Below are 23,000 nucleotides of genomic sequence, written 5' to 3'. Positions count from 1 at the left end.
CGGGCCGGCTCTCCGCGCGCCTCGCCGGGGTTGTACTCTGTTTCCCCCGAGGACACCTGGGAGATGCGCTGCGAGGACCGCCACAGCTTCCGCGCGAACTGGCTGCTGCGCACCTGGTGGGAGTAGGGGTCAGGGGAGTCAGCCGAGGCCCCGCGCCCGCCGTGGGCGAGGCCCCTCTTCCCCCTCTTCTCACCTCTGAGGGCTGCCCAGCGCCCACCACGATGAGCTTGCCGTCCTCTAGGCCCACCAATACGTGGCTGCGCTCCTTGGTCACCGACACGCTGCGGATGGGCACCTTCATGGGCAGGGGAGGCGCAGCTGGGAGCAGTCTGGAGTGGAGAAGGGGACATACGGGAACTCACAATTCAAGGGGACTTTGCATTCAGCAGGTAGATGACTCTTCTTCATTATGCCATCTGTCCTCTCTGTTCACACTTCAAGGATGGCTAAATTGAAACCCTGATGCATAAAGAGATCTCCCACAAATGTGTGACTAAGGGAGGTCCAAGGCAAGATCTCCCCATGGGGAGATGAGGAAGAGGTGACAAACCTTGGAGAATGTGTCCACAAACACATATAGTGTGTTGGTCCATAGAGGGCACTTCCATTAACCTCTGCCAATAACCACCCACCTTGAGGGGCCATGAACCCATAAATGGCAATGCTTACTTGTTCAGGTGGAGGATGTGCAGGGTGCACTGGGCAGTGCCCAGCAACACAAAGTCCTCTGCCACCTCCAGGGCTGTAGGCTGCTCAGCCAGGGGCAGAGAAGCCCGCAACCTGCCATTCACTGAGTACAAGTGCAAGGAGTAGGTGACCTGGAAGAAGCAGGGAGTGTCAGCAAGGACAGAATCCCAACTATCCCTCTGTCTTGGCTGGGCACCTGTTCCCCATACCTGGGCCCCAGGACGTTCCCAGGCAGAGCTCTGTATCACAATCTGGCCTTCAGACCCCAATGCCAGGTGGGACACAGGTCCAGGCAATACAGCACCTGGAGGCTGTAGTGCTGCCACAAACTGACCACGGCGTACAGTATGTATGATCACAGTTCCATCCTGCAGGAAGGTAGCTTTAGGGTGCTGAGCAGGGGTCTCTGGGCCCCAGGGGCAGTGCCCAGCAACCTCACCCTCCCCAAGGCACATGCATACACACACCTCAGAACCAGACACAGCCATATCAAGTTCAGTGCTGATGGCCACACAGCTCACTGCAGCCTCATGTCCGTACAGGACCTGCACAGGCTTTGGTGCCAGTCCTACTGACAGACCACCCTGTGGGGAACCAGGGCTGGCTTAGGATTGACCCTGGATGAGAAGGCTGAGGCTCAGGAAAGTGAAGGCCTTGTCCAAGGCCAGAAAGCTGGAAAGTCATGGAGCCCCGGACCTGCTCATGGTAGCAAAGGGAAGGGGAAGACAGGAGGGTAGGACTAGAAGTTCACTGAGGGGTGAATGGGCTGGAGGTCCAAGCTACGGGGATGGCACGGGGCTGCCCGCCAGGCACACCTGCTGCAGAAGCCGCCACACCATGCATGTGGTGTCTCGGGAGCCTGAGATGAGGTAGATGCCACAGGTGTCCAGTCCAAGGCAGGTCACTACATCTGCATAAGGAGGGAAGGGTACAGGCAGAACAGACTTGTCACATACTCCCTGGTTAGCCTCAGAACCCCACCCCACTCCTGCATGCCTCATTCTCCCAGCTCCAAGGCTGCTCACATACCAAGGTGGCGGCTGAGTTGGTTCAACAGCTTGCCCCGGGGTAGTGTGGTCACTCGCAGGCTGCCATCCCAGTGGCCACCGCTGAACAGCAGCTTTCCATCAGGGGCCACTGCCAGTGCTTGCCCACTCACACCACTGCCTGGTACCCATGGGCCACTCAGCAGTCGTTGCATCCTGGCCCAGTGAGAGAGATGGCAGGTGAGGCCAAGTCACATGGAAGAGACCCAGGCCCTCAGGGATCTTGGCTGGACCTCTCCCCTACAGCTGGCCTACATTCTGATTGGGGGGGAAAATGACTCAGGGTACAGGGCATTTATAGCCCACCCCCACCCACAGCCCTCTGTCCTACTTGGGGCTGCCCATGGTGGGGTCTTTGCTGAAGCTGAAGTAGTTGCTTATGTTGCGGTCATAGGGTAACCAGTTGTGGGTGCCCAGCAGCCCACTGGCACTCACGGTCACCTGTGGGCAGGAATAGACAGAGGTAGGTTTGAGGCAAAGGCATAAAGGAGGTAAAGCTGAGGTGGCACCCTGCCCAGCACACTTACCAACAGGTCTGGGGAGCCCTGGGTGATGAAAGAATGGGGTTGCCGGTGTGGCACCAGGGCTAGCACCAGGGGTACACCATCACTGACAACCTGCAGGAGAATGCGCAGGTCTGGCTATGCCTGAGTGCCAGCGAGGGCCCCCACAATACTATCTCTTCCCTGGAGTACTGCCCCTTCCCTTGCCCTCAGCTCCTAAAGGTCACAGAGTAGGCATCATAGACAAAGATGTCCCTCCAAGAATCAGGCACGAGACCCCAGTGACACTTCAGGAGTGCATCTCAGAAAGTGAGTGAGAAGCTAGGACAGACACAGAGATCCTTCCAGAGTATCAAGCCCGGCCTCAACCTTGGTTCTCTCACCCCATTACTGTTTATCCTGCTAGCCCAATGACAGGAGAGGAGAGCCTAAAAAAAAGTCAGGACTGGGGACAACATCCAAGAATGCAGGCAGAAAGTAAGGGAAGGGGCCCAAGGCCAGATTCCCTCGCTCCAGATCTAAGGCTTTTGGAGATTGTTAGGTGAGTGAACACCTTGCCTGGGCCCTGGTGAAGAAGGCACCCCTCCCACCCCTATACTCCTCCCATGTTTAGCTCATTTTCCAAGTGGCCTTTATTTTATTTTATTTTTTGAATTGGAGTCTCACTCTGTCACCCAGGCTGGAGGGCAGTGGCACGCTCTTGGCCACCGCAGCCTCAACCTGCTGGGCTCAGGCGATCCTTCTGCCTCAACCTTCCAAATAGCTGGAACTACAGGCAAGCACCACCACACCCAGCTAATTTTTTTTTAAATTTATTGTAGAGATGAGGTATCGCCAAGTTGCCCAGGCTGGTCTTGAACCCGCAGGCTCAGGCAATCCTCTCACCTTGGCCTCCCAAAGTGCTGGGATTATAGGCGTGAGCCACCGTGCCTGGCCTCCAAGGTACCTTTAAATCTTGATTTAGAATTCCCATCTGCCCCAGGAGGTTAGTAAGGACAGTGGGATTAAACCTATTTCACAGAATGGGAAGTTGAGGCCCTATCCTCCTCTTACCTCAGCAAAGAAAGCCTTGAGCTGGTCCAGGTGCTGGAAGATACTAGGTGAGTTAGTGTCCAGACGAGCAAAGCGATGGGCTGCTTTCTCAGCTGAGAGCCGGGCCGGATGTGGCTCCTGTGGATAAGTGGCCAGTCAGCACCGTGACATGAACATCCCTGACCACTGTCCTCTAAGCTGGCCTTACCTTCAGCAGCTGACAGGGAGTCTGTCCAAAGTTGCTTATCATGCCCTCCAGAGCCTTCCGTTCCCGCTCTTCTGTCACATGGTCCAGGTCCACAGCCCCTGGACAGGCAGGCAGAGCAGTCAGGACTCCCTCTGGGCACTCGGCATTCACCCCTCCTGATCTGCACCCCAGCCCTGATTGGAGTCCAGCACACTACTCACCCTCATAACTGCAGTAGTAGAAGACATTGAGGGCCTCCACGGCTGCTGACCCCCGCTGCTTGTAACCAAAAATGAGGTCGATCCACTCATGCAGGTGGGCAGACACATACTCTGACTCCTGGGAGTGGGGAGGGGGCAGTCAGTCCAGGGACAGCTGACCCCCCCCCACCCATGACCATGACACCCTGGCTGTCTGCCTGTGGTCACCTCCTCACCAGAGCCTGGCGGTGCTGCTGGATGAAGTCCTCAGGAGAGCTGGCCCATGGGGGCAGTACCACGTCGCCCACCTTCTCATTGGTCAGCTGGAGGGAGCCCAGGTCAAAGCCTGGCACAGAGGACTGGGTCAGCTGTATCCCTTGCCACCCCAGCTTGCAGTCCATCCCCATGCCCGCCTCTATCCCCATACCTTCCTTCCCAGTGCCAGTGCCTCAGGCCTACCGTTCTGGTTCTCTAGGAAGTCAGGGAAGTAGAAGAACTCTGGGATGAGCTCCTTCACATCAGCAAGGCTCTCCAGGCGTGCCTGCCAGGCTGCTGCCACTGAGTGGAACTGCCGGTCAGAGCAGTCAAAGCTGGGGAAAGGGCACAGGGCAAAGTGAGGTGGAGGAAATGGAGACAGGGAGGGAGAAGGTGTAGCTGAGGAAAGAAGGGAGCCAAGGTGGGCCCAGCCTCCTCCCCTCATCTGCCCCCCATCTGCCCACCAGCCCCTGGGTCTCACCGGCCACTCTGCAGCTGGACGTGCAGGGAGGTGAAGGGCTCCATGCGGATGAGGTAGTGCATTACGCCCGCTGCGTTGGAGTAGTGGGTGCCATAGTGGAACTTGTCAATGGTGCCCGCCGGGTCCTCGAAGCTCTCATACCTGGGGTCACAGTTAAGGAGAGTCAGCAGAAGTCTTCCCTTTGCCCATCCCCACCCCTCTGAGGCCAGCCCTGCCCACATGCTCACTTCTCCCTCACGAGCTGGGCATGCTTAGGGTTCACCACACCGATGGGCTTGGACAGGTCCCGGAAGACGGCCGGGTTGCTGAGGTCCAGAGTTGGGGACACATAGTCCTGCAGGACCCAGGGGAACTGGCCACCCACCCGGGCAGGGGTTACATGAGTACCTTGATGGCCTGCCTGCCCACCCTGCCCTGCCCTCCCTCAGGAAGATGGGCTCAGAGCCTGCCCACAGGTTGGGGAAGCACACTTGGAGGGGCCACAGGGGAGCAGGACAGACTGTCCTGGGACAGAGGCCAGGAGGGGAGGGCAGTAGGGCTGGGGGTCTGGGGGCAATGGCAGGAAACAGAGGCCAGGTCTTAGTCAGAGGGACACCTGCTCAGGACCAGCCTCAGGGCTTGGCACACTGGCAGGCACCTGCCCTTGGGTGAACCAAGGGCTGACAGATCAGGGGGGCAAGGGTGGAGGTGTGCAGAGTGGGGCCCTCACCACAGGATACTGAGACAGGTCATTGTAGGTCCGCCCCGCAATGGTGTTGAGTTGCATCAAGTACTCAAAGTTGGATATCTCACGCTGTACCCATTTCTGGGGATAGGGGCAGGCAAGAGGTGAGCCAGTTGGGCTGGCAGCACTGCCCCCACCCTTAGGGTTCTGACCTCACATCCCCCCACCACTCACACTCCAGGGCTCTCACCTGGGTAAGGCCTGAGGCATGAAGCATCTCCTGGGGTGAGTGGCTGCTTAGGTAGCTTTGAGTGGGGGGCCTCAGGCGCAGAAGCCACGAGTATGCCTTGTTCCGTACCTGGGTATCGGGTGAGATGGAAGAGGGTTGGGGCCTGGGAGCCTGGACAGGTGATGAGGCTGTGGTCCCGCCCACCTTGCATGGGAAGTTGAGGAAGTAGTTGGCCTGATCAATGAAGAAGAGCTCAAGTGCCGAACGGCGCAGGTTGAAACGCCGCAAGTGGACCTCACGCAGCTGGGCCAGTGGGCGCCGGAAGTCATGGCCGATGCCTGTGGGGATGAGTAGTGGGTGCAGCAGTTACTCGCCCCAGCCCTACCCAGACCTCAGTCATTCCCTGCCCATACCAGCAGCACGCACCCTCTTCGGTTTCCACGCGCTCAGTGCTGCCATCGTAGAAGTACACATGCTGTGTGGTGATCTCCAGCAGCCCCGGGACCACGGCCACTACTGTCACCAACTGGCACTCAGCAGACAGCACCAGCTTCTCATGCTGCTCATCCAGTTCTGCAGCCTCCATCCTAGAGACCAGCACCCACTTCAGGACCTAGACCCCCTTATTTATTTATTTATTTTTTGAGTTGGAGTCTTACTCTGTCGCCCAGACTGGAGCGCAGTGGCCGCTCCGGGCCCAAGGGGCACATTCTTTGCCATTAAGTCATTAAGTACATACGTTCAAGTGTCCCAGTGACAGGGAGGAGCTGCCTGGAATTTGGCACCCACTGGTCCCAGTCCTTCCCCACCCCCGCCCACTGGATGAACAGCTTGCCAGAACTTTCACCAACCCCTGTCCCCTACTTCCCCTCACCCACCCCCTGTCCAATCCCTGGGCCCCCATCCTACTCTGATTTGTATTTATCCGTCCTATTCTGGTGTGCCTAGCTACTGAAGAGCAGCTGTCAATGCTGTTAGGCGACTCTCCCACCTTCCCCTGCCATGATTTTGGACAGTCCCTTCAGGGGACTGAAGTTGGAAAGCAGATGAAGACAGATCCAGGGAGCTGAACCCATAGTAGGTGTGCACACACTGGAGCAGACCCACCACTCCCGTCGGATCTCTCCAAGGGCTCCACTCACGCAGTCTCCAGTGCAGCCAGGTCGTCCTCCCCTAGCGGGTCCTCCTGCAGCTCCTCTGGTGGGGTGCTTACTTTGGCCTCTTTGGTCACTGCCAGAGGCAGCGAGGCCTCCTCGGTGGGTGTGAGGGGAACCTCACCTGCAAAGAACCAAGGGTACTCAGCCAGAGCAAGGCAGGACGGGATATACGAGTTGGGTGGACCCAGTTCAGCGCACTCTCTCACCCAGGTTGTCGCGGAGGGCACTGGCTTCTAGGTGAGGGTCAAAGTGATGGTTGGGCACCAGCTTCAGACGCATGCGCGAGTATGTCTCGGCACTGGACAGTTTCCAGCGTGGGGTGGGAGGGTCCCTGTAGAATGTCCCCATCGGTGGTCATAGGTGGGTAGAGTGCTCTAGACTTCTCCCCCCACCCCCTCTAAGACCCCACTCCAAAGATGGTCGGGCTCCAGGCCGCTCCTTCCCTCCCAAGCCCCGCCCCTCCACCGTGACTCCGCCCCAAGCCCGGCCCACCTCAGTGCCCAGGCCCCGCAGGGGCTGGAGAGCTGGCGCCACAGCGCCCCCCAGTGCAGCAAGGCGGTTGAGTGCTGTGCTGCCTGCTGCTTCAGCGCCGCTGCATAGCGCAGCCCCTCAAGGCGCGCCCGCCGCTGTGCAGTTTCCAGCACCAGCTCCTGGGGTGGGAGAACGGGTCAGTCCTGCGGCTGCGGCCTGCCCTGCCCTTGTTGCTCGCCTTGCCCTGTCAGCCGTCCCCTGGGCACACGTGTGGAGCAGCTCCCCACCCCCCGCCACAGGCGGCACACCTGGAAGGCCCGGCGACTATGCGCACGCTCGCGTTGGCGCCGCTGTCCACTGCTCATGAGTGTGTCATAGCAGGCATTCCAGAAGCCTGACATGAGGTCGTGACTTTTAGCGTATGTGTCCATCTCGAACTGGGACATGGTGGGTTGCACCTGGAGGATTGGGCAGAGGGGGAAGACCAGTGCTCGAAGAGGGCCCCAGTCCTCACTCCTCTTCCTCTTCCTCACCCTCCCTTCCCCCCCCTCCAGGCACCTGTTTGTCGATGAAGTGGCGCCATTCGGGTGTGGCACAAAAAGCCTGGAAGTCCTCGAAGAAGGTGGGGCTGCCGTTGGTGGGCGGCAGGGAGGGCAGTCCCCACTGCAGCCCCAGCGGCCCATACGCACGGTCCAGCAGCGTACGCACCAGCGGCACCAGCCACGAGCAGCGCTCTGTAGCGGCTGTGGCTGCAGGTGCGGACGCCGCATCATCAGTGGCCGACTGGGAGGAAGAGGTGTTCAGCGCTCGCCCCAGTGCAGCCTCCAGCTTGGAGAGCACATAGCAGGCCTCTTCGCGGCGGGGTGGCACTGCAGTCTGCAGCAGCATGTGTAACTTCACATAGGCTTGGGCATGCAACTGTGGGCACAAGAGGGCTGTGGGTGGCACCCAGCCACTCTCCGAGCTCCCTACACCTGCCATACCTCCTTCCCCCACGCCTACCCCCTGTGCTCACCTGTGGGTCTTCCAGTAGGATGTAGCCAAGCACAAGACGAAGGCCAATCTGTGCCATCTCACGGAGATCAGTTGTGCCATTGGCCAGATGCGGCCAGGCTCCCAGGCGATCAAGCAGGCTGCACACACCTTCAAAGAGCTGCCACACAACAGATTCCCAACATACATTACCAGATGAGGCCAGGACTCCATGGGGAGGGAGCAAGGTAGAGTTTGGGCTGAGGGCCAGGTAGTTTGTGCACATAGACAGGTCCATGCTCACAGGCATTTACACTTATGTACTCACAACTTCACACTTGTTCCCATCCACCTCCCAGACCCGATGCCTGCAGGCTCGCAAAAATACATGTGTGCACATGCTTGTGCCCCTCTGAGTGGTCCTACCTTCTCACTCCACAGCTCCTGGTTACCATGGCCCTCAGCACACAGGAAGTCCTGCAGCAGGCGCAGCAGCCAAAGCGCCTGCTGGGTGAGGCTGGCTAGGACCCCCGCGGGAGCTTCCTTAATGTCAGTCAGGGCTGACTCCAGCATCATCTCCAGGAGGCTGTGGGTGGGCCAGGGACTCAGGTATCTACCTGACTGCCTTCCTCACCCCAGGCTCCCTTAGACCCTCTCCCTCCTGAATTGCCCTCTCACCTGCGCTTGATGCAGTCTGGTGGGCGCACAAGGGTGGCCGAGGCCCCCAGCTGGGTGAGCACTGAGAAGACCTGGCCACGCTCCCGCCATGCAGCCTCATCACTGCCTTCCACGCCCCGCCAGGTCACAGAGAACAGCACGTTGGTGAGTAGGTTGCACAACTCTTCCTCAGAAGTTTGCTATGGGCACAGGTGGGTGATGTGGCTTGAAGACTGGGAAGGGGGAATCAGGCTGACCCCACCTGCTCAGAGCCCTTGTCCATTCACTAGTAGGAACAGCAGGAGGCAGAACATTCAGCTAACAGTCAGTGTGGCACCAAAGTCCCGGAAGGGTGGTGTGGGGACCTTGACCATTACCAGAATCCCAGGGAAAATTCTGGGACCTCAACAGACTCCCAAGAGGCAATGAGGAAGTTCACACAGAACGTGTAGAGGCCTATCCCCAAGCCCTGAAGCATAAGGCAGGACCCTTGGAGCTAAGCTGCCCTTTGCCCCTAAAGGTCTACAGGCTTCCTTGAGGGCTGTTACGAAGTCTGGCTGGCGTCCCCCCGTCTGGCTGTATATCACTCACCCTATTCCAGGACCCCCCTGGGAACACAACGGCAGGTGAGAGCTATAAGGGGCCAGCAATGGGCCTAACTGACGGCTGCAGCCCTGGTGTCAGACATGGCCACACCTTTGGAAAGGCTACCCTGCTGGCCCTGTGTACCAGAGGTGTCCTCTCTTAAGGGCCATGCTGTGGCAGACAGTGGGCCTATCTCACCTGAGGGTTGCTGGTGTTAGAGGCATCATCCCCACTAACAGTGGGCTCTGGAAGGCTGCCATCTTCTAGCACATTGGAGAGACTGGAGCTGTGGTGGCCATGGGCAGTAGGGAAAGGCCGTGGCCCATCAAGTGGGGAAGGTGTGCCAGGCTGGCTAGCTGGAGTGAGAGTCCCACTGCTGCCACCACCACCAGCAGTGTTGCCCGAACCCACGCTGGCCCGTTCCAGGCCCAGATCAAAGGGAGTGCAGAATGGGGAGAGAGCGTGGTAAAAGCCATCAGGGTCAGGGCAGGGGGCCTCTGAGGGCAGGAAGACATCTGAAGACTCGGCAGGTGACTCAGTGGGTGGCTTGGGCAGTGCTGACTCTGGGGAGTTGGGTGGCTCTGGGGGATAGGGTGAGGGTCCTCCAGCGGTGGCAGCCTCCAGGACATACAGACGGGTCAGCACATCCTGCCAGCCAGCCTGTCGGGCCAGCAGCCGTACTATGTCTGGCTGTCTGTAGATGAGGTGGAAGAGCTGTGGGCACAGCAAGTGAGAGACTCATCCAACTGCCAGTCTCCAGACCCTCATCCTGGGTCCTTTGCAGTAGAGGCCTCCAGAGACCCCTCATCATAGCCTGGCAAAGCCAAGTCCAGAGAGTAGAAGCTGCCCCCTAAAACTTTCATCTCTTACCTGGCGACAGATGTCCAGGCGAACGCTGAGGTCAGCCTGGAGGGACAGCTGTACCACAGCCAGCAGATCTGAGAGATTCAGGCAATCTGGGAGGATGGGCAGAGGAGACCTGAGTGACTGACCCTATAGGAGGGGGGGCACCCAGCTCTGACCCGTATGCCAATACCTGCCCTCTTCCCACCTGCCCAGTTTTCCTGACACAGGTCACTCCCTCCATGTGGCCTGCCTCTAGGCCCCAACTAGGTTGTACCTGCCCCCAGGAACAGCTTGTAGAGGCCCTGGCAGAGCTGGAGAGAAACAGTCCCCTCAGGCAGGCAGGCAACCAGTCCCTGGAGGCCACACTCCCGCAGCCGCAGTCGCTGGCGACTCCGCTCAGGTACTCGCTCATTCTGCTGCAGCCTGCGCAGGATCTGCAGGGGGGTCATTGGGGGCTGTCATGATGGGGAAGGACTTACCATAGGAGGGGAGGTCACTGTGCAGGTATGTGTCTTGAGGAGAGGCCTGTGAGACAGCTTTCTCTGCTGGCCCAAGGTCTATTGCACCTTCCTGGACCTCAGGCAAGGGCCCCAGCAAACGGGATGCCGGAGTGGGAGGCTGGCTGGGTGTACCTTGCAGACTCTGTCAGGCAGCAGGGACTGTGACTGTGGCCGCACCAGCAGTGCTAGCAGCACTTCGAGGTTCCCCGGCTCCAAAAGAAAGACAGCCAAGGACTCCTGTGCTGAGGAGCCCTGCAGCAGCGCCAGCAGCAGGTCCAGGGCACCCACCACCTGTGGAAGCAGAGTCTTGCATTGGGCTGGGCCCCCACGTGGTCCACACCCCCCTCACCAAAGTCTCACCCTCAACAACCTCCAGTCTACCTGGCTATCATCACCCGTGGCCGCCAAAAAGCTCAGCATGACCTGCATGACTTGGATGTCATCAGCTGAGAGACTCCGAACGAGGAACTCCCGTGCCAGGCCCAGGAGGGACGTCTGTACCGTGCGTAGGTCGTCAGCAGCCAGGGGGCGCTCCCGCTGTGGGCTGGCAGGTCCAGCAGCACACCCAGCAGGTTCAGGGAAGAGAGACAGAGGAGTGGGCAGGTGAGCTGGGGGAGCGTGCCACTGTGTCAGCCCCACTGCTCATCTGACCACACCGGCCTCACCTGTAGTGGATACGCAGAGCATCCAGGATGAATTGGACCCCGTACTTCTTCCGCAACTTCTGTCTGTGCTCACGAACTATACTAGACATGTACTGAATGTGGCCTGAGGGGGGGCATCAGCAGAGGACTTAGGCCTCCCGGCTGAGCTGGGTCCCTTCAGATCCTCCAGGATGGGCCATGCGCCTGCCAGACTTCCCAGGGCAAGGTCATAGTTCCCTCAGATACCCCCAGGCAAAGCTGGATTCCTGTCAGCTATGCCCCACACATTCTCCCAGAGCAGGGTTATAATTTCTCAGTCTGTCTGCTCTGTGGCCAGCTCCTCACCCAGGTCCCCACACCTACCGAGGCGTACAGCAAAGTCGCTGAGGGTCCAGAGGTGAAAGTTGAAGAGCAAATGCTGGTAGAGCAGGTACAGGAGGGGCCAGCTGCTTTCAGCTGCCACCTGCTCCATCAGCAGCTGGGCAGACATGAGCACGTTCATGTCCATGGCCCAGCTGGGGACCTGGGGTGGGAGAGAAGCTGGGCTGAGATACCAGGCTCTGCAAACCTGCTGTCTGAGTCTCTCACCTTCTACCCTTCCCTGCACAACCATGACGGACACAAACATGGTCATCCTGCCTGCTCAAAACCCCTCGGTGGTTCCCTGCTATCTGACATGCAAGCTCCTGCCTACTGTGCAACCCCCCTGCCCCAGCCTGTGTTGGCAGCCCTTGGCCCAACCCTACCCTGTGCTGGCAGATCCTCTTGGCCCAACCCTACCTGGCATTTCAGGTCCCACTCAAGCACCACCCCTCACCAAGAGGTTCTCCTTGACTGACAGGGCATCAGGTTCCCCCACCCAGTCCCCTTGGACAGGCAGGCAGAACTCCACTGGGCCCCACCTTTCGCAGGAGGGCCCCAATGATAGCAGGTCCCTGGCACTGCACCAGGCTCTCCTGGTTCACCACGTGGCCCTGCAGAAAGTTCCGCAGCATCAGCAGAAAAGCAGCCACTGCGTTCCTCTCCATCCGTTCCTCTGCCAACCACCAGGAAGGGGACAGAGGTGTGTCAAGGGCCTGCCAGTGGCCATGAGACTTCAAGCACTCCAACCCCCCATCATGCCAAGATTCTCTCCCCACAACCCAGGCACTGGGGACACTTACCCGAAGACTTCCCCAGTGGGAGAAGCAGGCCCTGGGTATTATGACCAGAGGTCAGTTCAGGTCCCACGAGGTCATATGTTTCCGCTGGACCTGCCTCGGCCTCTTGGGGCTGTGCAGCCACTTGCTCCAGCAGTGGCAGCAGGGCACCCATGCCCCCCACACAGTTCACCACATCCTGGGGGCAGAAGGGTGGTGGTGAACAGGTGCCTCCCAGCCAGCTTCCTGCCTGCTCCACCCCAGCAGACAGTCTAGCCTGGAAACTTGGATCCAGTGACTTTTGTCCTCTTGATCTAGATTCCTAAAACCCTCCCAGGGCACAGTGCTGCTCCCCAGCTGGCTTGGTACACATGTGCCCCATGTTCATGCCTCCTGCACACACCACCCACACGTGTACACTAACCTTCACGTCCCAGGTCTCCACCCTGTGGCCCGTCAGGCGGCCATCGAACGCACGGCTGGGGGATAGGTCCAGGCAGATGTTGTTCTTATAGGCCTAGGGATAGCGGAATGAGTAGGCAGCAAGGATCAGATAGAGGAGGGATGGCAGACAAAGCGTGGAGCCAGGGGGAGGTAGCACAGCTGAGCCAACCCCACCCCAGGTCCCCAAATACCTGAGGTGAGTAATGGAGGAGCAGCTTGGTGCTGAGTTCATGCAGTTCACCCTCAGGCTTGAAAGGTGCCATCTCATTGGGCCCTGGGAAGTACCAGGGCCTTCAGACCTTACTGGGCCGCTAGCCAGACCCCATTCAGAGACTGTGTCTTCCCTGCCTGACGGGAAGACTCTCGGGGATGCCTCTCACCCCACCCCCGCTGGACCCCTAGTTTCTGGCCTGGGGCTAAGGCAAGGTGTATGGAGCAGCATACCCAGGGTGCACAGGGTCCTCAGAGCTGTTGCCTGCAGGGCTTCGTGAAAGATGGCCACAGCCCCCAACTCGCCCTCCAGGGATGTAGGGCTGCCCCACCGAGTGTCCTGGGTGCCTGCAAGGGTGGAGCTGATGCTGCCCTCCTGCAGGGGGGCCACCAGCCCAGATGCCCAGCCAAGCCCTGTGGACGCCGGCACTGACTGGGAGCGGGTGAGGGAAGGGTGTGTGTGAGCCAGGGCAGCAGGGACTGGTGGCATGGGCAGCCCCGTAGTAGTGGTCGTTGTGCGGTGCCCAGCAGAGCCGATACAGCAGGAGGAGAAAGGCTGTGGAGCCAGGATTGGGGGAACAGTCAGGTCACAGTAGAGCCAGGGGCTCCATCTGCATCCAGTTCTTCACAGTGACCCCCATGGCTGCATGGACCCCAGAGCCTGAAGTCTGAGGCCCATAGGGGAGGACACAAGGGCTCCAGGTCCCACCCTGTCCACTGTGTCCCAAGTCCCCCTATCCCAAGGCCTCCCCAGACCCTGCTTGGCACCTCACTGAGGGAGGGGCAGCGAAGGGGTGCAGTCTTGACAAGATGGCCGTCTTTGTAGACATGGACCAGATTCTGGCTGAAGGGCCGGCGTCCAGGCACATGGACTATAGCCACACAGTGCTAGAATAGAAGCCACAACATCAGGCTATGCTTGGGACTTGGCGCCCTACCCCCACTCCACTGGGCCACATAAGAAAAATGGGGGCTCACCCAGGCAGAGTCGGCAAAGGACACCTCAGGCAAGCTCATGGTCAAGTACTCCTTCCGTGTACACACAGCTACCACCAGGGTCCCAGCTGCCGTGAAGAAGGCCTCAAACCCTGAGCCACTGCTGGTGAAGAAGCTGGGGGTGGGCAGGCCAGTTATACCTGCCTGTTCCTGTTCACCCTGGCAGGAGACTCCTGACCCCTGGCAGTCACCCACCTGTACAGTTGCTTTCGCTGGAGTGGCCGGGTGGGGGCTGGGGCAGGTGCTGCATCCAGGGGGTGCAGACAGAGCCAGGCGTGGAAGGTGAAGCCAGGTCCTGGCCATCGCTGCACAGGGGGTACCATGATGCCCGCCATGCTGGGGGTGAGGTCAAAGTAGCACAGGGCGCGTGCAGAGCCCTGGTGCCTGGCCATGCCTGACAATGCACGAATGATGGCGCCTGCGTGTCGGGCCTTCCCATCCTCAGCTCCACCTGGCCCCGGGTCCAGCCCTGGTGGGGGGCACAGCAGGCGACGCAGCTCCAAGGGTCTTAGTGACACACGGCCCAGTGCTTGCAGCAGTGCCAGCAGCTGCTCTTGGCAACGAGCCCCCAGGGATAGCCCCGTGCTAAGTGTCTCCAACAGGCAGCCCACCAGGCCCGCCTGCACACAGGTGGTACGGCTGGCAGGGCAGCTGTCACAGACCCACCAGAGGCGTTGTGCTAGAAAGAGCCGCAGCTTGGCCGTGGGCAATGCTGGCAGCCACTGCATCAGCACCAGCACCGGCTGCTCGTTGCAGATTGGTGGAGGGGGACACATGCTGTGGTCACCCTCCACAGCCTGTGGTGGAGAGAACGTGACAGTCCCCAGTCAGCTGTGGCACCCCACCAACAGTTGAACTTCCTGGCTCCATTTACTGTCCTACAGCAGGGGAAAGCAACATAGGCTACCCCATCCTGCCCACAGATTGTGTGTGAGGCTCAGCAAAGTCAGAGGGACACAATGACCATCACTATTACTAATGGTCCTTCAGCACTGTAAGTCCTCAAGCCTTGGTTTTCAGCTGTGGTTGGCTTAACCCCCAAACGCATGTTATTAGGCTGATCCAGAAGCCTCATCCCAGTGACTGATACCCAAGGCCAGGCCACAGGCCACAGGCCAGCCTAAGTACTGGCCACAGTCAATTCAGCCCCCCAGGGCGGAGAGCTCACCATCCGTGCTAACCCTGACTCAGTCTTGGGTGCCCAGGTCCCCAGCCCCTGCCCTCACCATGTTGAGCAGCTCTTGCAACAGCCGATGGGTGGGGGGACCATGGCTCTGCAGAACCTCCTGCAGGTGAGGGTAGCCAATTCGCTCCTTGAACACCTCCTGTGTAACATAAGGTGGTGTGGGGAGAAAGTGAGCACATACCTGGGTCCCAGAGCAAACTCACATCCCATGGAAACCCTGGAGGGGCATCAGCTTTTGGGGTCCCCTTGCTTGGCTCTGCCCTGGGTCACAGTGCTGGTGGGGTGGGGGTGGGGGACTTAAGAGGGATGGGGGTACATGGGTCCACCTCAGAAGGCTGTAGGTGCTGGTCAGCCCACAAATATCCTTCCCCCATCCAGCACTGACCCAGGATATCCAGCTCCCAGGACAGACTGATGAGCAACCTGCCCAGAGGGCAGGGCAGTCACCTCCCAAGCTCACTTGCTTTGCTCCAGGGAGCAGGATTCTTCCAGCCATCAACCAGGCCTGCTCTGGTCAATTAAACTCCACCTCATATCCCTGCGGCATCCTCACCTTGGCCGAGGGGGAGCCACTCATGATGCAGGTCAACACTCTGACTACATGGACAGCAATGGCATCTGTGTCTTGGTCCAGGACCTTGGGGTGGGGAGGGGCCATCAGGAGAGGCAGGGGCCAGGGTGTCACAGCTGGCAGCCCCCTGCAGTAAAAGAGGCACAGGGCCAAGCACCCCAAGGCATGTGGCATGTGCTAGATCAGCAACCTGGTCAGGCACCAGGCCCTCTACTCCTTGCCCCACCTGCTGTGGGGCCTTCCCTGAGCAGCTCAGCAAGGCCCACTCTGATAGAGAGGCCTGGAAAGAAACCAAGCTGGAAGAGCCTCACTGGGACAGATCAACAGGGTACACTCTCATGGTACCCTCCCCTCACTTCTCCCTTCTCTGGTAGACTGAGGGCCCCAGCCCCCCCATCCCCACCCAAGCTAGATTGACATGTGCAGGCAGGCCAGCAAGTGCCCCATCACCCATGTGATTAATAGGGGGATAGGGAATTCAGGGACAATCAATCACCAGGATGTTAGAACCAGAAGAACCTTCGAGACCTTTAAGTCCTACCCTGCCCCCTGCCCTCTAGATTGAGGCTCAGCCTGAGACAAGGTACTCACTCCTCCTGCCCCACCCGGAGAGGGTGAGGGGTTGGAAAGGCTTAGAGAGTTTGTTGGCAGGTTCTAGGCCGTATCTAGGCCATGGGGTCTTTGGTCCCAGCAGTGTCTGACTCCCCAAGTGACCTCAGGTAACCTCCCCTCCCCAGGCCTCAGTTTCCTTATCTGTAAAAACAAAAGGTCACTTTGCCTGCCTACTTTGTAGATGAGTGGATACACAGGCTCTCAGAAAATGACCACGTGCAATGGACACACGCAGCTGCCTCAGGAAGACAAGGCCAGGGTCTGGGGGTTGGAGCCTAGAGGCTGAGTCTCCAAAAGGGTGCCCAACGCAAGGTGAGGCAGGGAGCACATCATGGGCTGGGGGACTCCCAGTGACCTGCTTAGGGTGGGTGCAAGGATCCATGCAAAGAAGTGGCCCCATGTGGGAGATCCCCTCCTCTAGGAGTGACTACAGCCAAATCTTTGAGTGTCTGGGTTTCTGTTTCTCCTTCTAAGAAATGGGGGTGGGTGGTCGAGAGTTTCGAAGGTTCCTTCTGGCTTGGCGCAGCCAAATCCCAGCTCCCAATACTAACACCAGGCAGAGAATAGACTGCCTCCTGCCCCGTTTCCTAGGACGGGGAGATGGGCAAGACAGCATGGCAGATCCAGGTCCATCGCCAGGCCACACCAGGCTTCCATACATCTGTTTGTGCCCCCGCTATAGTGTAGGAAAAGCTCAAAGAGGGAGTCTCAGGGGGCAGATGCCCAGGGAAGTGGGTGCCTGAGTTCGTCAGCCCCAGAGTGGTACCTTCTCAACATCGGGCTCAGTCAGTAACCGGGTAGCCAGGTCACTGTCCCCCTCAGGGGGCGCCCGGGTCTGCAGGTAAAGCTGTGGGGAAGGGGGAGGCACAGAATAGAGGAGGCAAAGAAGAGAAAGGAGGAAGATGGAGGAGGACAGAGTTAGAGCAAGACCAGGGGCAGCTGCCAGGGCTCTGCCCCCGAGGGATGTATGTACCCTGAGTCCTAGGTCAAGTGCTCCACTGGGCACTCAGGAAGGGTAAGGGTGTTGAGCCACCCATGTCCTGCTCAGAAGGGTAATTAGGAGCTGGATGAGTGGATGGGCACAGGCACTGCATCTGAAGGCAGCTCCTCCAGCCCCTGGACTTGGGGCCAGGGAAAGGGAAACAAGGGGCCAGAGCATCTCCCTTCCTTCCGTAACAAGCCCCTGCGCCAGTGGTTGCAGACCCATCCTGAGCCTCAGACTCAGCCCTATAGAGGTCCCAGGAGACGGACCCTTATCCATGCCCCAGACCCTCCCACTGAATTATAGGTCATCCCATCTGCTGCAAACTGCTAGCCTGGCCCAGTTCAAGTTTGTTCAGCACCTACATGTGTTCCCCTAGCCTTTAGGTTCTAAGCCTTCCGCCCTCAGGCCCTGCCCACCTTGCTGTTCTGGATGAGGCGAGTGAGATGTTCAAAGCAATTGTTGCTGAGGAAGGTGGCTTGTAGCACTGGCCGGTCCTCACATGCCAGCATCATAGGGATGGCGTCTGTGGAAGGGCCAAGGGTCAGGCCCTGCCCAGCTCCCTCCCAGTACCCTTAAACCTTCTTTCCCATGCTGCCCGGTCCACCCTTCTCATCATCACTTAGGCCTTCTCCTCATGGTACCTCCTCCCCAAGAGACTGGGAGCCCATACCCACCGAGCATGCTGACCCGCAGGGTGACAAGAGCCTCTTCAGGGCCTGAGCTTGGACCAGCCGGACAGTCGGCATTGAGGACACGGAAGTAGCTCTCAAGCAGGGCACGAAGCTCCGGACCCCGGGGGGGTGCACGGCTGGCATGTAGGACATGGACTGCACCCACCAGTGCCTCCAGCGCCAACGGCACCAGGCGGGAGTCCTGGGCTGGCCCACGGCCCCAGCCCTGCACCACACCCAGCAGGCCCTGAACAGAGCCATCACTCAGAGCCATCTGCCCATTCTCCTGCAGGTGTGGGCAGAGATGAGTAGTAGGCAAGGGGCTCACCCAGCAGAGAGACCCTGAGGCAGCCGGTCTCCAGCCCACCTGCTCACCTCCCTGCCTACCTTTCCTCCTGCAAGGACAGCGCCAAAGAGGTGAATGAGACGCAACAGCAGCATGGGAGGCAAGCGATCTGCATCCTGCAGACTTTCTGGATAAGGGGATGGTGGGGAGGGCAGGACAATGTCACTAAGGTTGCAGGGCTGTGGACCCAGGGGACTGCATAAGAGGTGAGTGCTCTGGGGTGGAGGGGAGAGGGACTGGGCCAAGTAAAAGACCCAATCTAAGGAAAAAGACCTGGTACTGCCCTGGGGGGCTAAGCCATCATGGCTCTGTTCTAGGGCTGAAAAGAGCACAGACCATCTTTGGGGGGCTTGAGGAGAACTCAACCCTGCCCAGAGAGCCTAGCCGGCTCCCCAGATCCTTAAACTCTGAAGTGGGAGCCCCAGGGTGAGCACATCCCCTCTCCACTTCCCCATGGTGACCAGAGCTTAGTTTCTCAGATGCAAATCTCCTGCTCCCTCTGCCCTGTGACGGTTGAAGCTCCCCATATCCTGCTCTAGGGACCCTGCTATATCTACTACACTGATGCCACCTCCCACCACCTGGCCTTCGCTGGGGACTTCTAGGGGCTTTCACAGCCTCCTATGTGGGAGGCCCACCTGGCCTTGCTCCAGCAAAGCCGGACAGGATGCCAGGCCATGGACTGAAACTCAGAGGGCAGAAGGGACCAGCCCTGGGTCACACGGGTGAGGGATGGGAAAGAGTAGGGCTGGCTTGATTCTGGTGGGATGGAGTGCAAGGCTTTCCTGGGGATGGGGTTTTTGAGGTGAGGCTTGAGAATGATTTTGACCTGTGAAGGGAGGGGACAGAGCATGTGCAAAGACCCTGAGCGGGGTTACTAGTAGCATTCCAGGAATGAGAGACAGGAGCATGGTGGGAGCAGAGAGCAAGTAAGGCTGGAGAGAAAGGCTGTGGGAGGAGTGGGATTTGAACTTGAGGGTATCAGGACACCATTGAGGGAATTACAATGAGAGGGGGAAAAATCCAGTTTGTGTTAAGAAGAGCACCCAGGCTATAAGAGAATCGAGGCAGGGAGGTTCCTGAGGATGCCACCCCTCCTGCTGGAGCTGCTGCCTCCACTCCAGACCCCAGCTCGCAGCCCACTGGGCATCACAGAGACACTGTATATCCCAATAGGCCACTACCTTCCCACAGTCCTGTATACCTGGTCCAGGCCACACCCCACCCTGAGTACATCCCAAGTCCTGCCAGTCTCCCTCCAATGAGAGGAAAGGGGACCCGAGAGAGGAAGGTCACTAGGGAGAACAGGTGGCCAGAGGTGTCCTGGGCATCAGGTCTCACTCATCATTCAGGAGTGAGGAGGTGAAAACACCTAGTGTGGCCAGTGTTTTGAGAAGGAGTGGAGATGGGATGGAGGCCACAGGGACAAAGGGATTAGACCAGGGAGTGACAAAGTGGTCCAGATCAGAGCAGGCTACAAGTGGCTGGGAGGACAAACTGGACGGAAGGAGGACGAAATCTAGGTGGATAGGTCAACCCCTCCACCTGACGAGAGGCCTTAACTCCAGTCCAAGAAAGAAATTACTCATTTTGCCCGGGCATACTGTCCTTTCTCTGTCCCTAAATTCCTGCTTGGCCTTTGGAGGTCCCCTCAACCCTCCCTCCCACCCTCCCAGGCCTGTGTGCAGCCACCACTAAGTGGTTCCTGTCCTGTGTATGGGATCAGGGTCTGCAGGAAGGGGCCTAGGTTTGGGGGTGGGGCCAGTAGTGCCAAGTGGGACAAAGGGCAGGCCTGACCTCTGAAGAAGGCGCTGAATTCACAGGACAAAGCAGCAGGAGGGAACTTGTACTTGCTCTTCTCCTTGGAGCTGATGACTTCCCTGTAGGGTAAGGCCAGGCACATCAGCCCGGGTCTCACCCCTCCTTGGTCCCCTCCATACCTGTGCTATGGCACAACACCCCCATCCTCTTCCCAGCCTTCTCTGGGTCCCCTGCCTGTGGGCTGGGACTCACCCACTGTGCTGGCGCCGCCAGGTCTGGTAGGGGTCAAAAAGGCCCTCACAGAGAAGCAGGGCATGTAGGGCCACATTCTCCAGCTGTGACCCATTGCCTTCCTGTGGTGGCAGGTGTCCTTTCAGCTGCAGGTGTAGGGAGAGAGGGTGGAAGGGTAACGGGTCAGCCCTGCCATGGCTACTGCCTGGCTTCCCCCATCCACCCCCTCATCCCCCAGGTAGAGCCCACCTCACCTCGGCCACCACCCCAGTCAACAGTGCCAGCACCCGGGGCACTAGCACCTGGCCCCGCTCTGCCTCTACATTCTCCAGGTTCCTGGGGGAGTCAATGATGGGAGAGATCACAGTCACGCACCACACCCCACAGCCGGCCCATCATTCCCTGCCCTTGCCCATGGGGTGGACATTGGGGACCACCTGCAAAGAATGATGAAGAGCTTGAGCAGCAGCAGGGCTTGCTCCAGGTCCGCCTTGTGCAGTTGCTCGGCCAGAACGTGCAGTGCATCCAGTGGCAGCAGCGGTACTTCTGCACCTGCCTCCTCTGGCCTGCAAAGAGTCACTGGGTCATCCCTCAGTCTCCCTTCCCTGGCCCTGCCCTCTGTGCAGACCCAGCCTCACCTCCGTGGCTCCAAGGAGGACAGCGAGATGCTCTTCTCGAAGGCGCCTACAAAGGCCTTCAGCCACTGCTGCAGGTAGCCCTGGTCCTTCTGCAGGTATAGGTGTTCAGGGAAATGGTGGTAGGGGACAGAAGGGGTGCAGCAAATGGGGGAGGGGCAAGGAGATGCAGACAGAGGTGGAGGGGGAATGAAGGGGGGATCAAAGGCAGAGCAGTGGGCAGGGAGGGAGTGAGGAAGGAGGGTAGGAAGTTGGAGGATTGCATCAGAAGACTGCAGTACCTACTGACCACTCTTCCAGGCCCCTCATCTCCTCTCTCAGCCTTCTGGTCTCTGTTCCCATCTCCCTAACCCCTGTGAGCCCAGGCAGGCCTGACCTAGGCAGTTCTAACACAGAGGAGGAGCTAAAGTGGGGTGTGGCTGTGGCCCACACTGGGGCTAGAGAAGCTCTCCCACACAGCAGCTGCCTCCTACCCAGAACCTGGGGCTGGGTCTTCATTTGCCACCTTCTCCCAGCTCAGCAGCCACCACCTCCAGGAAACCTTCCTTGACAGTGGATCTCTGGATGCATGTGCACCATCAGACAGGCAGACCCAGACACGCACATTCCCATATTACAGATGGCAGAACGCCCTGCCTTTCCCCAGGAACCTCCTCCTCCCCTCGCTGGTTACCTGGACCCCAAGCCCCAGAGCTGGTTCCATGGGCAAGAGGGGCAGTGGCTGAGCCCAGGTCTGGGCGCCGCCAGGGAAACTTTAGTGTGAACGGGAAACGTCTCCTCCCACCCCGGGCTGGGGCAGGAAGCGCAGAGTCACGGTGGGGGAGGGGGGCCGCTTCCTCCCGGCAGACCGCAGGGATGTGGGGGGGCCCGGGCACCTAGGGCCCAGAGAGAGAGGCTGTGAAGGACCTGACCCATGCTGGAGGAGGGGCTTGGAGCACAGAGGGGCGGGGTCACCTGCGCTGGGTGGGGCTTGTGGGCCAGAGAGAAATTTTACAGGCAGGAGATCTGGGCCTGGAAGAGCTCATATCTAGGAGGGGTTGTGATCCCTGCTGCTGCTGCCCCTTCATTCAAGGGACCTACAGCTCCCTGGCTTGGGTTCAAGGCCTCAGGGCCAGGAGATGTGGAAGACTCACCCAAACCTTTGCCCCTACACCTCCACCACTGTGTTCTGACCACTCCATCTAGACCCTGCAAGGTCTCTAGCCAGTCCTAGCCTGGCCATGTATGTCCTAACCGCTAAACCCCTCCCTGCGCATGATGGTAGGTCATGGCCTGTATGAGAGCTCCTCCCCTTCCTCCTTCCCTCCAGGTAGGCCCCACCTGGGGCTCCCAACCAGTTCAGCCCAGAGGCAACTTTCTCAGAGAGGTAGGGCAGGGACTAGAGTGGAGAAGGATGAAGAGGGAAGGAACACATCGTGGTCAGCACCCAGCAGGACTGAGGCTGCACCCCTCAGCCTCAGACCTCATATCCAAGCACCTCCAGAGCTATCTTTAGATGGATGGCTAAGTTTTTGCTGTCTGTGGACCCCAGACCTAGACCTGAATAGGTCCCAGAGAAGGGGGCCTGGCTCCAGCAGACCTTGGCTAGACTCACAAAAAATCTAGGCCAAGTGGCCACCCACCCTATGACTGGGGACCTTCCTTGTGCATTCTGGCATAGATCTGAAGCTCAGGTAACTCAGAGAGGGGCCAGGGTCACCCAGGCACAGGTTCACACCATTGTGACTTCTTGTCTGTCAAGTGCATTTGTTGACTCTCTATGCCCTCTGCTGCTAGCAGCCTCTGGCCCCACCAACCAGCAAGGAGATCAAATTCTAAGATGCCCAGGTCCTGAAACAGTAGAGGAGGCGAGGGCTCCCAGACCATCTCTTCTGATGCATTCCCATTACAGAGGGGAAAATGGGAGGCCCTACAGGGGATGTCTCATCCACTACCTCAGCCTCAGCTGTTCCTTTGAGGATGCTGAAAGCCAGATTTTAATACTAGGCTAGGACCACTCCTGGTTGCTAGCTAGCCAGCCCAAGCTGACTGTGATCCCTGGCCCCTGTCTTAGTGGCCCAGAGACCCCATCTGCCTTCAAAAATGTCCCAACACTGT

At 59.0% G+C, this 23,000-nt stretch overlaps 1 protein-coding gene across 1 annotated transcript; it reads right to left on the bottom strand.

Annotated features, from left to right (window-relative positions):
- Positions 1-1,414: 1,414 nt before the first annotated feature.
- On the bottom strand, positions 1,415-21,689 carry NBEAL2 (neurobeachin like 2). Its single transcript, XM_021719131.1, has 48 exons — positions 21,577-21,689; positions 20,907-20,995; positions 20,706-20,834; positions 20,523-20,604; positions 20,290-20,414; positions 20,074-20,156; positions 18,318-18,403; positions 17,934-18,216; positions 17,676-17,782; positions 15,645-15,728; positions 15,132-15,230; positions 14,101-14,702; positions 13,888-14,020; positions 13,678-13,797; positions 13,144-13,465; positions 12,891-12,973; positions 12,680-12,772; positions 12,280-12,454; positions 12,019-12,152; positions 11,480-11,639; positions 11,138-11,240; positions 10,854-11,016; positions 10,605-10,763; positions 10,247-10,406; positions 9,997-10,082; positions 9,325-9,840; positions 8,563-8,741; positions 8,311-8,470; positions 7,928-8,065; positions 7,471-7,830; positions 7,221-7,370; positions 6,934-7,088; positions 6,648-6,772; positions 6,427-6,562; positions 5,711-5,871; positions 5,306-5,622; positions 5,101-5,196; positions 4,619-4,743; positions 4,392-4,532; positions 4,115-4,245; positions 3,892-4,001; positions 3,677-3,794; positions 3,477-3,574; positions 3,290-3,406; positions 2,261-2,350; positions 2,065-2,174; positions 1,717-1,889; positions 1,415-1,597 (listed from the first exon to the last, which is right to left on the bottom strand). The coding sequence occupies exons 1-48, from the start codon at positions 21,604-21,606 to the stop codon at positions 1,467-1,469; spliced, it is 7,527 nt and encodes a 2,508-aa protein (XP_021574806.1). The 5' UTR covers positions 21,607-21,689; the 3' UTR covers positions 1,415-1,466.
- Between the last annotated feature and the right edge of the window lie 1,311 nt (positions 21,690-23,000).

This window comes from Carlito syrichta, unplaced genomic scaffold, assembly GCF_000164805.1.
Source record: "Carlito syrichta isolate Samal-C Ts95f unplaced genomic scaffold, Tarsius_syrichta-2.0.1 Scaffold314220, whole genome shotgun sequence".
Taxonomy (NCBI): Eukaryota; Metazoa; Chordata; class Mammalia; order Primates; family Tarsiidae; genus Carlito; species Carlito syrichta.
The sequence above is the reverse complement of the archived record's forward strand: the minus strand, read 5'-3'. Positions and strand labels throughout refer to the sequence as shown.